Consider the following 14,212-nt stretch of genomic DNA (forward strand, 5'->3'; position numbering starts at 1 on the left):
CCTTTATGGCAGAGTGGCCCGAAAGAAGCCTCTCCTCAGTGCAAGACATATGAAAGCCCGCATAGAGTTTACAAAAAAAACACATGAAGGACTCCCAGACTATGAGAAATAAGATTCTCTGGTCTGATGGGATGAAGATAGAAATTTTTGGTGATAATTCTAAGCGGTATGTGTGGAAAAAAACAGGCACTGCTCATCACCTGCCCAATGCAATCCCAACAGTGAAACATGGTGGTGGCAGCATCATGCTATGGGGGTGTTTTTCAGCTGCAGGGACAGGACGAATGATTGCAAATGAAGGAAAGATGAATGTGGCCAAGTACAGAGATATCCTGGAAGAAAACCTCTTTCAGAGTGCTGTGGACCTCAGACTTGGCTGAGGGTTCACCTTCCAACAAGACAATGACTCTAAGCACACAGCTAAAATAACAAAGGAGTGGCTTCAGAACAACTCTGTGACCATTCTTGACTGGCCCAGCCACAGCCCTGACCTAAACCCAATTGAGCATCTCTGGAGAGACCAGAAAATGGCTGTCCACCAACGTTCACCATCCAACCTGACGGAACTGGAGAGGATCTGCAAGGAAGAATGGCAGAGGATCCCCAAATCCAGGGGTGAAAAACTTGTTGCATCATTCCCAAGAAGACTCATGGCTGTACTAGCTCAAACGGGCGCTTCTACTCAATACTGAGCAAAGGGTCTGAATACTTATGACCATGTGATATTTCAGTTTTTCTTGTTTAATAAGTTTGCAAAAATTTCTACATTTCTGTTTTTCTAACCAGATGGGGTGCAGGGTGTACATTAATGAGAAAAAAAATAATTTTTTTGATTTTACCAAATGGCTGCAATGAAACAGAGTGAAAAATGTAAAGGGGTCTGAATACTTTCCATACCCACTGTAAATAAGCTGAGACTAGCTCAGAAGAAGGAAGGGGCTCACTGGCAGATTTTAATTTAAAGGGAACCGGTCATAGCACGATTCATGCCGCCCAATCCACCTTCAGTATGAATTGCAGCTTGGATATGGCATTTCAGAGGAAATATATTTTGAAGATTCGGCTGAAGACCATATCCGGTGGCGAGATTAATCCATGGTGGCCCTGGCAAATAGCTCGCTGAGGATTGTCTGGCAGACTGACACATGCTGGCACTACTGATTAACCAGGCAAGGTGGCTTGAGGTGGGAGCACACTGAATGAACTAATTGTAAAAAGTAATACAAAGTGTGAATAGCGGAAGGCTACACCCATATTTAATTCATGAGATTAAACACCAAATGTGACAAACACACCACCACCAGCATACAGGACCTCTACCTCCACCCCAAGAGGGACATACACCCTTAAAGAACCCTTCTCCACTCACACAAAGTGCCTGCTCCAATGCCCCTATCCCTTCTATCAGCATTTAAAAGCGCTCAATTCTGGTCCCTATAGACTTATATGGGGACCGGTGTCCGGCCAGAAGTCCAGGATCAATTCTGGGCCTACACTAGGGTTTTGGTTATTTTTAAACCTGGTTAGAACTGCCGACCTGGGGTATCTACAAGTGCGCCCCTCACTATCTATAAACGACCCCTCTGAAGAAAAAAACAACAAAACAAGCAGTTAATGCCTAACCTGGCATCTGAGGACCCCATCCACACAAAAAAAAACAAAAAAACCCCCAAAACATCTTAGACCCTGATACCAGTTGTACTCAACTAACACTTGCTGGACACATTCTTCCTGGTACTGCTAACACTTTTTCAGAGATATGAAGTGCCGATCCTTCAACGTATAGCTTCACTTACATAATGAATGTTTTTTGTATAAATATTATGTACCTGATTTTCCAGAGGGTTTAGAGGTGCTACCAGGAGATGGTAAAGGAACTTTGTTACTCTTCATAATCGCTGGCGCTTCCCTTATTGGGGGATATGGTGACGGTAAAGGTTTGTTAGAGGGTGGTGCTGCTGGGCTGTCCAAGCACTGCACGTCATCATCGAAATCTTCAATGTCAAAATTGTCAATATCAAAGTACATGTCATCAATGTCTGAGGTATTGGGTTGCTGTACAGATGGTTTGGCACATGTACTAGAAGTGAGTGGCTTTTCATTGTATGGAGTATTGAAACGACTGGAAATAAAAACAGAGTCCTGGAGACTGGAACAATCTTTACTTGTAGAGTCGTAAGACGTAAAGGTAAACAATGTTTTGTTTTCTATCTGAGGGTCATTCTTATTTCCAATATCAGTAGTATTGACTTTTGGGATTGGCTTGTCAGAAGCAGGTGAATTAAATCTAAAAACATTCCCCAATTGGGGAGTGCCCAAAGAGCCTTGTGTGGAGTCATTCATTTTGGAAACTGATGATTTTGGAACACTGGAAAACCCACGAGCCTCGAGAGGTGAAGATTTCAGCACAGGGGCATTGGAGGAGAGCCTTTTCCTGTCCAATTAAAGGTCAAAATAAATAACAAAATAAAATAAACAAACAAACAAGAAAATATGGGAAATATAAAGAACATTTGATTTATTTACCAAACGTCCATCTGCTTCTGCAGCTCTTTTCCACAAGAGAGGTGCAGCAGCTCCGATGTAGGAATCTTGGCAACCAGCTTACAGATATCAAGCATCATAGTGTGGAGTTCAGGTGACACTGTTTGTCCTAATGTAAGGAACCCCCACCCCAAAAAAAAGACAAAAACAAAACAAAAACACACAATGTAAATCTTTCCCAATACAACATTGTGTCCTGGCACCGTCATAGGATGCTACCTACCCTGTGTTGCGGAAAAATAGTCCTTTTGGAGATGTTCTGTCGTATTCTCCTCCGCGGTCCCAGAGGTGACAGATGACTTCCCCAAAAAACTATAGTGAAAATACAGGTATAAAAAAAAAAACCCCGTGGATTATGACATTACAAAAAGGCAGCAATATTTTCGAAACACTGTACAAAGCTTTATGCATATATTTAGCTCAGGAGCACACTACATGTGTTGTTTTTACTAAGATAGTCGTAGTAATGCAGCTCATCTGTGGCAGCAACCGGCACGCAAGGATCAAAACGCTCTGAAACGTGGAAAGTCTTTAACGAAAAAAAGGGATCCAGCTTCTGGAATATGGTAAAACAATTCTTTGAAACTTTATTCTATTAAAACCACGGATTTTTCAAATACATAACACCATAATATGTGGAGTCAGGGAGCCCAGGAATCGGTAGGTTATTTTACTACATGAAGCACTATGATTACATTGCTATGTGCTACCTACCAGAAACTCCTGAGCACCGGCGGGGAGGATAGAGTGCTATCTGATGGAGATGGAGGAATAAAATCCTCATCACACTCATCCTCAGGAGGTATCACCTCAGCCAACGCTGCTGCATCAATGTCACCATCACAAACAGCATCCAGATCTTTAGCACCGTCACCTAAGAAGACAAGTAAAGTTGTGGTAAGGTAACAAAACATCTTAATTAATAAGAAGGGAATTTTGTTTACTTACCGTAAATTCCTTTTCTTCTAGCTCCAATTGGGAGACCCAGACAATTGGGTGTATAGCTACTGCCTCCGGAGGCCACACAAAGCATTACACTTAAAAGTGTAAGGCCCCTCCCCTTCTGGCTATACACCCCCCGTGGGATCACGGGCTCCTCAGTTTTAGTGCAAAAGCAAGAAGGAGGAAAGCCAATAACAGGTTTAAAGACAAATTCAATCCGAAGAAACATCGGAGAACTGAAACCATTCAACATGAACAACATGTGTACCCGAAAAAACCAAAAATCCCTAAGAAAACAGGGCGGGTGCTGGGTCTCCCAATTGGAGCTAGAAGAAAAGGAATTTACGGTAAGTAAACAAAATTCCCTTCTTCTTTGTCGCACCTAATTGGGAGACCCAGACAATTGGGACGTCCAAAAGCAGTCCCTGGGTGGGTAAAAGAATACCTCGTGATAGGGCCGTCAAACAGCCCTGTCCAACAGGTGGGCAACCGCCGCCTGAAGGACTTGTCTACCTAGGCTGGCGTCCGCCGAAGCATAGGTATGCACCTGATAATGCTTGGTAAAGGTGTGCAGACTCGACCAGGTAGCCGCCTGGCACACCTGCTGAGCCGTAGCCTGGTGCCGTAATGCCCAGGACGCACCCACGGCTCTGGTAGAATGGGCCTTCAGCCCTGAAGGAACCGGAAGCCCCGCAGAACGGTAGGTTTCAAGAATTGGTTCCTTGATCCACCGAGCCAGGGTGGATTTGGAAGCTTGCGACCCTTTACGCTGACCAGCGACAAGGACAAAGAGTGCATCCGAGCGGCGTAAGGGCGCCGTGCGGGAAATGTAGATCCTGAGTGCTCTGACCAGATCCAACAAATGCAAACCTTTCTCAAATTGATGAACTGGATGAGGACACAAGGAAGGTAATGTGACATCCTGATTGAGATGAAAGGGTGATAGCACCTTAGGGAGAAACTCAGGAATCGGACGTAGAACCACCTTGTCCTGGTGAAACACTAGGAAGGGAGATTTGCATGACAGCGCCGCTAGCTCGGACACTCTCCGAAGAGACGTGACCGCTACTAGAAAGGCCACTTTCTGTGAAAGACGAGAAAGGGAAACATCCTTCATAGGCTCGAAAGGCGGCTTCTGGAGAGCAATTAGAACCTTGTTCAGATCCCAGGGCTCTAACGGCCGCTTGTAAGGAGGGACGATATGACAAACTCCTTGCAGGAACGTGCGTACCTGAGTAAGTCGTGCTAGGCGTTTCTGAAAAAATACAGATAGCGCTGAGACTTGTCCTTTAAGGGAGCTGAGCGACAAACCTTTTTCCAACCCGGATTGCAGGAAGGAAAGAAAAGTAGGCAATGCAAAAGGCCAGGGAGAAACTCCCTGAGCAGCGCACCAAGATAAGAATATCTTCCACGTCCTGTGGTAGATCTTGGCGGAGGATGGTTTTCTAGCCTGTCTCATGGTGGCAATAACCTTTCGAGATAATCCTGAAGACGCTAGGATCCAGGACTCAATGGCCACACAGTCAGGTTCAGGGCCGCAGAATTCAGATGGAAAAACGGCCCTTGAGACAGCAAGTCTGGTCGTTCTGGTAGTGCCCATGGTTGGCCTACCGTGAGGTGCCACAGATCTGGGTACCACGATCTCCTCGGCCAGTGTGGAGCGACGAGGATGGCGCGGCGGCAGTCGGCCCTGATCTTGCGCAGCACGCTGGGTAACAATGCCAGAGGTGGGAACACATAAGGTAGCCGGAACTGTGACCAATCTTGAACTAAGGCGTCTGCCGCCAGAGCTCGGTGATCGTGAGACCGTGCCATGAAGGCCGGGACCTTGTTGTTGTGCCGTGACGCCATCAGGTCGACGTCCGGCATCCCCCAGCAGCGACAAATCTCCTGAAACACGTCCGGGTGAAGGGACCATTCCCCTGCGTCCATACCCTGGCGACTGAGGAAGTCTGCTTCCCAGTTTTCCACGCCTGGGATGTGAACTGCGGATATGGTGGATGCCGTGTCTTCCACCCACGTCAGAATCCGTCGGACTTCCTGGAAGGCTTGCCGACTGCGTGTTCCACCTTGGTGGTTGATGTACGCTACCGCTGTGGAGTTGTCCGACTGAATTCGGATCTGCTTGCCTTCCAGCCACTGCTGGAAGGCTTGTAGGGCAAGATACACTGCTCTGATTTCCAGAACATTGATCTGAAGGGTGGACTCTTCCTGAGTCCACGTCCCTTGAGCCCTGTGGTGGAGAAACACTGCTCCCCACCCCGATAGACTCGCGTCTGTCGTGACTACCTCCCAGGATGGGGGTAGAAAGGACTTTCCTTTCGACAAAGCGGTGGGAAGAAGCCACCACCGAAGAGATTCCTTGGCCGCCTGAGAAAGGGAGACGTCTCTGTCGAGGGACGTCGACTTCCCCTCCCATTGGCGGAGAATGTCCCATTGTAGTGGACGGAGATGAAACTGCGCGAAAGGGACTGCTTCCATTGCTGCTACCATCTTCCCTAGGAAGTGCATGAGGCGTCTCAAGGGGTGTGACTGGCCTTGAAGAAGAGATTGCACCCCTGTCTGTAGTGAACGCTGTTTGTCCAGCGGAAGCTTCACTATTGCTGAGAGAGTATGAAACTCCATGCCAAGATATGTTAGCGATTGGGTCGGGGTTAGATTTGACTTTGAAAAGTTGATGATCCACCCGAAACTCTGGAGAGTCTCCAGCGCAACGTTCAGGCTGTGTTGGCATGCCTCCTGAGAGGGTGCCTTGACAAGTAGATCGTCCAAATACGGGATCACAGAGTGCCCTTGAGAGTGCAGGACTGCTACTACTGCTGCCATGACCTTGGTGAAGACACGTGGGGCTGTCGCCAGCCCGAAAGGCAGAGCTACGAACTGAAGGTGTTCGTCTCCTATAACGAAGCGTAGAAAACGCTGGTGCTCTGGAGCAATCGGCACGTGGAGATAAGCATCCTTGATGTCTATAGATGCTAGGAAATCTCCTTGAGACATTGAGGCGATGACGGAGCGAAGGGATTCCATTCGGAACCGCCTGGTTTTTACGTGCTTGTTGAGCAGTTTTAGATCCAGAACGGGACGGAATGACCCGTCCTTTTTTGGTACCACAAACAAGTTGGAGTAAAAACCGTGACCTTGTTCCTGAAGAGGAACGGGGGTCACCACTCCTTCCGCTTTTAGAGTGGACACCGCTAGCAGCAGAGCATCGGCTCGGTCGGGAGGTGGAGAAGTTCTGAAGAAGCGAGTTGGAGGACGAGAGCTGAACTCTATCCTGTACCCGTGAGACAGAATGTCTCTCACCCAACGGTCTGTGACCTGTGGCAGCCAAATGTCGCCAAAGCGGGAGAGCCTGCCACCGACCGAGGATGCGGAGAGAGGAGGCCGAAAGTCATGAGGAAGCCGCCTTGGTAGCGGGTCTTCCGGCTGTCTTTTTTGGGCGTGACTGAGTCCGCCAAGAATCTGAGCTCCTCTGATCCTTTTGAGTCCTTTTGGACGAGGAGAATTGGGACCTGCCTAAGCCTCGAAAGGACCGAAACCCCAACTGTCCTCTCCTCTGTTGGGGTTTGTTTTGTCTGGGTTGAGGTAAGGATGAATCTTTACCCTTGGAGTGTTTAATGATTTCATCCAAGCGCTCACCAAACAGTCGGTCACGAGAAAATGGCAAACTGGTTAAACACTTTTTGGAAGCAGAATCTGCCTTCCATTCTCTTAACCACAAGGCTCTGCGTAAAACCACGGAGTTGGCGGACGCCACTGCCGTACGGCTCGTAGAGTCTAGGACAGCATTAATCGCGTAAGACGCAAATGCAGACATTTGAGAGGTTAAGGGTGCCACCTGCGGAGCAGATGTACGTGTGACCGTGTCAATCTGTGTAAGACCAGCTGAAATAGCTTGGAGTGCCCATACGGAGGCGAATGCCGGAGCCAATGACGCGCCAATAGCCTCATAGATGGATTTCAACCAGAGCTCCATCTGTCTGTCAGTGGCATCCTTAAGTGCCGCCCCATCTTCCACTGCAACTAAGGATCTAGCTGCAAGCCTGGAGATTGGAGGATCCACCTTGGGACACTGGGTCCAGCCCTTGACCACGTCAGGGGGAAAAGGATAACGTGTATCCTTAAGCCGTTTGGAAAAACGCTTATCCGGATAAGCGTGGGGTTTCTGGATTGCCTCTCTAAAGTCAGAGTGGTCCAGAAAAGTACTTAATTTACGCTTGGGATACCTGAAATGGAATTTCTCCTGCTGTGAAGCTGACTCCTCCACTGGAGGAGCAGGGGGAGAAATGTCCAACATTTTATTGATGGACGCTATGAGATCATTCACTATGGCGTCACCATCAGGTGTATCCAAATTGAGAGCGGTCTCAGGATCAGAATCCTGATCAGCTACCTCCGCCTCATCATACAGAGAGTCCTGCTGGGACCCTGACCAGTGTGATGAAGTCGAGGGCCGCTCATAGCGAGCTCGTTTAGGCTGTCTGGGACTGTCGTCCGTGTCAGAGCCATCACCCTGGGATGCAAGTGACACCCCCGGATCCCGGAGCTGTTCCAACTGAGGGAGACCAGGGAGCAATGAGTTAACAGTGCCCATGGTCTGAGTGACTGGTCTAGACTGCAATGTTTCAAGAATTTTAGTCATAGTCACAGACAATCTGTCAGCAAAAACTGCAAACTCCGTCCCTGTCACCTGGACAGTATTCACAGGAGGTTCTGCCTGGGTCACCTTCAGCAGAGGCCCCGGCCGAGCAAGTGCCACAGGGGCCGAGCACTGCACACAGTGGGGGTCAGTGGAACCTGCTGGTAGAACAGCCCCACATGCGGTACAAGCAGCATAGAAAGCCTGTGCCTTGGCACCTTTGCTTTTTGCGGTCGACATGCTGTTGTGTCCTCTGAGTAATCTAGAAGGGTATATAGGAGAGAATCACCGCGACCGTACAGTGCAATGTATAGCTGCAAGCATAAAATACAAATATACACTTCGGCACCAGTGGGGGTCAGCCCTTGAGGGCAGCTTACCGCCCGCTGAAAAGCGGGTGTGTGGGCACCAGAATCCCGTGTCTGGGTCTCCCAGTCTCCTCTCTCCAGCTCAGACTGCACACAGGAATGGCTGCCGGCGTCCTGTGAAGAGGGGCGGACCGTGGGCGTGCCTCAAACAAAGTGCGGGAAACTGGCGTCCCACTGTGCCCAGTGTGAGGGCTGGAGTATGGAAAGCAGACTCCAGCCCTCTGCGCTGACGTTCTGTACAGCGTCCCGCCCTTCCCCTGACTGGCAGGCCTGGGGGCGGGAACGAAACGAAACTAGGCCGCAAAAAGCCGGGGACTCGAGTAATAAGCGCGGCCGTCATGTATGCACGGCCAGCGCGGAAGTCCCCGGCGCACCACAAGTCCCAGCCGCGCCGCAGCGAAAAAACTGACAACAGCGGCCGGCGCGGCAGTTTCAAATACATGTCCCCTCTCAGCAGAGCTGTAGATAGGAATGGCACCAGCGCGCAGCGCTGTTGTCCCCGGCGCACTAACACACCCAGCAATGCTGCGGTGTGCGCGCGATATGTACGGGGACACAGAGTACCTTGATGTAGCAGGGCCTGTCCCTGACGATACTCAGCTCCATTCCAGCAGATTCTCCAGGGGCTGTGGATGGAGCACGGTCTCAGTGCCTGGAGACCGGTAAAATCCCACTTCACCCAGAGCCCGAAGGGGGATGGGGAAGGAAGCAGCATGTGGGCTCCAGCCTCCGTACCCGCAATGGGTACCTCAACCTTAACAAACACCGCCGACAAAAAGTGGGGTGAGAAGGGAGCATGCTGGGGGCCCTAGTATGGGCCCTCTTTTCTTCCATCCGACATAGTCAGCAGCTGCTGCTGACTAAACAGTGGAGCTATGCGTGTATGTGTGCCTCCTTCGCACAAAGCATGAAAACTGAGGAGCCCGTGATCCCACGGGGGGTGTATAGCCAGAAGGGGAGGGGCCTTACACTTTTAAGTGTAATGCTTTGTGTGGCCTCCGGAGGCAGTAGCTATACACCCAATTGTCTGGGTCTCCCAATTAGGAGCGACAAAGAAAGTCTAGTTCTAATCCAAGTTGGTATAGAAAATCAAGCCATCCTATTGAATTACTGTATGATCTGTCCATCATACATAGATGGATGAAGGCGAGGAGGTGGATCCACCCAGAAGATGTTTCTCCCACAGCCTGAAAGATACACTGAGTAAGGCCGGCATCACATGCACCGATTTATCGTGCGATCGTACCCGCCCTCGTCGTTTGTGCGTCACAGGCAATTTGTTGCCCGTGGCGCACAAAGTCGTTTAACCCCGTCACACGCACTTACCTCCCGAACGACCTCGCTGTGGGCGGCGAACATCCTCTTCCTGAAGGGGGCGGTTCGTTCGGCATCACAGCGACGTCCCACAGCGGCGTCACACAGCGGCCGCCCAATAGAAGCGGAGGGGCGGAGATGAGCAGGACATAAACATCCCGCCCACCTCCTTCCTTCCTCATTGCCGGCGGGACGCAGGTAAGCTGTGTTCGTCGTTCCCGGGATGTCACACGGAGCGATGTGCGCTGCCTTGGGAACAATGAACAACCAGAGCGCAGAAGAAGGAACGACTTTATGAAAATGAACGATGTGTTAACGCGCAACGATAAGGTGAGTATTTTTGTTCGTTCACAGTCGTTCGTAGCCGTCACACGCTACGATATCTCTAACGATGCTGGATGTGCGTCACGGAATCCGTGACCCCGACGACATATCGCCCGATATATCGTAGCGTGTGACGCCGCCTTTAGTGTGCAAGGTTTATGAAAAGTATTCTCCGCCATCACACATTTCAAGCTGCAACCTGTCTAGTATTGTGATGAAACATACCTGATCTACTCACTCAGTCGTGAAACATGGCTGTGACAGCAGAATTTAAAAAACAAAATACTAGACCCATTGTTATGGATTTTCCACCACAGGACTAAAGAAAAGGAAGGAGGAGGAGATACACGGGGGACCACGATTCCAAGACTATTTCATAATATTGCTATGATAGGGAAAAAGGCCCTACTACGCAGATGGCTCGAGGAATCTGTTCCATTAGAGGAGGAGGTGGTCAATCAGATTAAAAAGCTGCTCAATATTGAACAGTTGGAAGCCGAAAGAAATAAGGACGAACTAACGGGAAACTTTTTTAAAAAATGGAAGAGATTTATAGTACAACAGTATGAAGTTGCATAAATACGGAAAGTGGTATTTCTCTGTCGTTTCATTGGGGGACACAGGACCATGGGTTATGCTGCTGTCACTAGGAGGCTGACACTAAGTAAACAGAAAAAGTTAGCTCCTCCCCAGCAGTATAACCCCTGAGCCGGAGGCGGGCTCAATCAGTTTTTTGCTTAGTGTCGTAGGAGGCTGATGTGGGCCGACTGGGCCCCCTTCAGCCACTTGATTTTTTGCGTTATTTTTTTTTTCATTTTTCTCGGCGACGCTCGTCGCTCTCATCTGTGGTAATTCTTTTTTTCTGCAGGTATCTTTTCTTTACCTCAGCTCTCGCAGCCCGTGTGGGTACCACTCCCCTGGGTCGCAGAGGCTTGAGTCGTCAGGCCCTCTCCCCCGTCCAATTCCACGGTACCACTCCCCGGTTGGCACGCGGGGCTGAACTTTCCTGGGCACCCCTATTCACCCTGCGGTACCACCCCAAAGGGTCGCAAGGGGCATACAGCAGGGACTGGACCTCCGCAGCGCATCTGGATTTTTTGGATGGGGCCCGCAACGCTGCTACATTTAGGGGCTTCCACCCCAATGGCGTCCAACTCCCCGCCTTCTTCAGCCTGCTTCCTGGTGCCCGCAGCCATTCCTTCGCTGAGCGGAGCACACAGGAGCATGTGCAGAGTCTCAGCCTGCACACTGGACAGCGCGCCGCGGATCAGGTAGGACCCCTACCTTCTCCCCCCTCGGACGGCTGCAGAAATTTAGACCCCGGTCTGGGCCTACTCGCCGGACTCCCCCCGCTGCGTCCGTGGAGCTCCCTGCCGACTGCGGGCGGCCCCGCATCGCTGCTGCGCCGCCGCCGCTTGCGGCCGGGTCCGCCGGCGCTGCCCCTGTACCTTTAACAGCTTCAAACGCCGCCGCTCCTGAGGTCGGGTCCGCCGGCGCTGCCTCTGCCCGCAACGGCACCGCGGCTCGGCCACTGTCCTCGGGCCCCCAGGCCGCCTACCGCACAGCGCGCCGAGGATACCGGCGCTACCTCTGCCCGCGACGGTACCTCCGCTTAGGCCCCGTCCTCGGCATGCCCAGGCCGCATCCCGCACAGCGCGCCGAGGATCCTCTCCGCCGCCGCCTGCGGTCGGCTCCCCCGGCGCTACCTCTGCCCGCGACGGTACCTCTGCATAGGCCCTGTCCTCGGCGTGCCCAGGCCGCATCCCGCACAGCGCGCCGAGGATCCTCTCCGCCGCCGCCTGCGGCCGGGTCCGCCGGCGCGGCCTCTGCCCGCCCCGGCACCTTAAAAATTTAGCCCCTGGCTTCGGCCCTGTCCTCGGCGTCCCCAGGCCCGCCTCCCGCACGGCGCTATTGGACGCCGGCCTCTCCGTTCCCGCCCTCCGCCGTGCTCCAGGCATCACTTGGGGGGTGGGGGATATTTTTTTTTTTTTTCCCGCTCACAGCGTCCTTTTTAAATAAAGAAAGAAAAAAAAAAAAAAAAAAGAGAATGGGAGTTTATTCCAGACTACTAGTCTGGGTTTACTGAGGCCGCAGCATCACCTTCTTTTTCCGGGGGAGAAAATAAAACACACTTTTCTTTAGTGGGTATTTTTTATTTTAGGTCGATTTTTATTAAAAATTTTACATACATGAGTTTTTTACACCTTAACTCTTACAGTACTTTTCGGGCACTTGTTTTGCTTCACCCTTTTTTATATCGCGCTCCCAGCTCGAGATTTTAGTTTAGTCCCCTCCGGCGGGTTAATGCCCTGTCTCAGGCCATAGATCCCCTCGCCGCCGTCCCTCGGCTTCGCGCGCATGCATTGCGTCCCCGGCCAATACTCGGTTATACCTTCCATAGGTCTAGCGCAATCCCCTCGGGGAGGTGAGTCTCGTACCAGGGACCTTCCCTATGCTAGAAGCGGACCCGACAGGTCTCGTCTTTTGTGGCCCCCCTGTTTTCCACCTTATTCCCCAGGTCCAGACTGCCTTTTCTCCGGCAGTCTTCCGACCTCTCGGGTGATGGCCCAGGCTTTCCACCTCTGCTGGACTCCGAGCAGGACCTGGATGTTTTGGCGCATGACTAAAGGCCCGCTGGAATTGGTGAGTCAGGCCGTAAGGCTACGGACAGCCCTCTTATCTACATGCACGCAGGTCCCCCTTAAGTCATTTGGAGCGGACCCTTGATGTGCTCAGACGACATCCAGAGCTCGCTGAGTTACCGCGTGCTCACAGTCAACTGCCAGACACGACGTTTGCCAGCGGTAAGTCTTGTCATCGTCTTTATTCCCTTCTCCAAAAAAGGGGTCTCGGTGAGAATGGGCATGCCACACTGGAGTCGCTGAGTAATCACAGACAACAACAAGACACGGCGTTTACCTGCGGTAAGTCGTGTTATTGTCATTATCATTCCCCCAGAGGGCTCTGGAGAGAGGGGGCATGGCACCTTGCAGACAGGAAGGTGGGGGCCCCTGCGGGTTTTCAGTGGACATCCAGTTCGCCGTGTGACGGCGTGATCACGGATATTCCCCGGACACAATTTTCATCAGCGGTAAGTCCTTTATATTGTCTTACCCCTCCTCGTAGAGGGCTCCGGGATGAAGGGGCACGCTATCCTGTACTTCACCCGCCTGGGTTCCTCCTGGCTTCTCGTCCCTATCGTGGCGCTCCGCAGGGACTCCACGGACACTCTACGCAGCGGTCCGCGCTCCACCTATGCCGACCCAGGACTGGTTATCAGCTTCAGTGAGTACCCTCTCTTCACAAAATCTGGTGTCTGCCCGCTACACGGCCTGAGCCTCTAACATCAGTGTACCTACCCGTCGAGAGCTCTGACTCGGGATCAGGAACGCAGATTCGACATCTAGGAAGTCGCTGACTTCCTTTCCGGCTCTAGGGATCGCCCTTTCGGAGATAGGCGAGTTCAGTTTATCCCCTAGGCTACGTCAGGGTAGACTGGCTACGTAAGGGAAGGGTACATCCCTTTCCCGGCATCGGCCCTGATGCACCAGGACTCGTTCCCTCACGCTAGGTTCGTCAGGGAGCCTTTATCCCTACAACAGCCGTCTCCGCCTTGCGTGGCTGCAGACCGTCCCAGCTTTCTAACAGTGCTTGCAGGGATCACGATCCCTACGCATCCTCAGGCTCTCTCTGCCCAGGAACGACCGGGAGATCCAGAGTCTCCCTTCAAGGATCCTCGCCTTGAGGTTTAGACCATCATCATCATCACTTTTCGCTACTAGGGTAGCTGAGCTACAGGAAGGAGTCCTCCCAGACCCGGCCCGGTCCATCACTCCTCAGGCACGGTATTCGAGCCGTTCAAGGGTTGCTACTCCTCACGCAGGAGCAGTTTCCCTCCTGGCACAGGGTCCCGCGGCTCTTTGCCTCCCGCTCCCGTTTTTTCCCTTCGGTTTTTTGCTTTGCGAGTCCTCGACAGTCTGTGGCGGTGTTAGCGATGGTGCACATACCAGATTTCATCCCGGACTCTCCAACGGAACACACTGAAGAACGGGGTCAGGAAGTTTCCGTCTTCGAGGGTGAC

The 14,212-nt window shown here is 51.6% G+C and overlaps 1 protein-coding gene across 1 annotated transcript in view; it reads right to left on the minus strand.

The window, feature by feature from the left end:
• The window catches only part of BLM (BLM RecQ like helicase), a 130,584-nt gene that overhangs the window by 83,843 nt on the left and 32,529 nt on the right, over positions 1-14,212 (minus strand). Inside the window, exons 4-7 of the mRNA XM_075346104.1 lie at positions 3,259-3,418; positions 2,768-2,856; positions 2,527-2,653; positions 1,830-2,434 (exon numbers count right to left, since the gene is read on the minus strand). Coding sequence (XP_075202219.1) covers positions 1,830-2,434; positions 2,527-2,653; positions 2,768-2,856; positions 3,259-3,418 — 981 coding nt within the window. The remainder of the gene's footprint in view (positions 1-1,829; positions 2,435-2,526; positions 2,654-2,767; positions 2,857-3,258; positions 3,419-14,212) is intronic.

The sequence above is a fragment of the Anomaloglossus baeobatrachus genome, chromosome 4 (genome assembly GCF_048569485.1).
Source record: "Anomaloglossus baeobatrachus isolate aAnoBae1 chromosome 4, aAnoBae1.hap1, whole genome shotgun sequence".
NCBI classification, from domain to species: Eukaryota; Metazoa; Chordata; class Amphibia; order Anura; family Aromobatidae; genus Anomaloglossus; species Anomaloglossus baeobatrachus.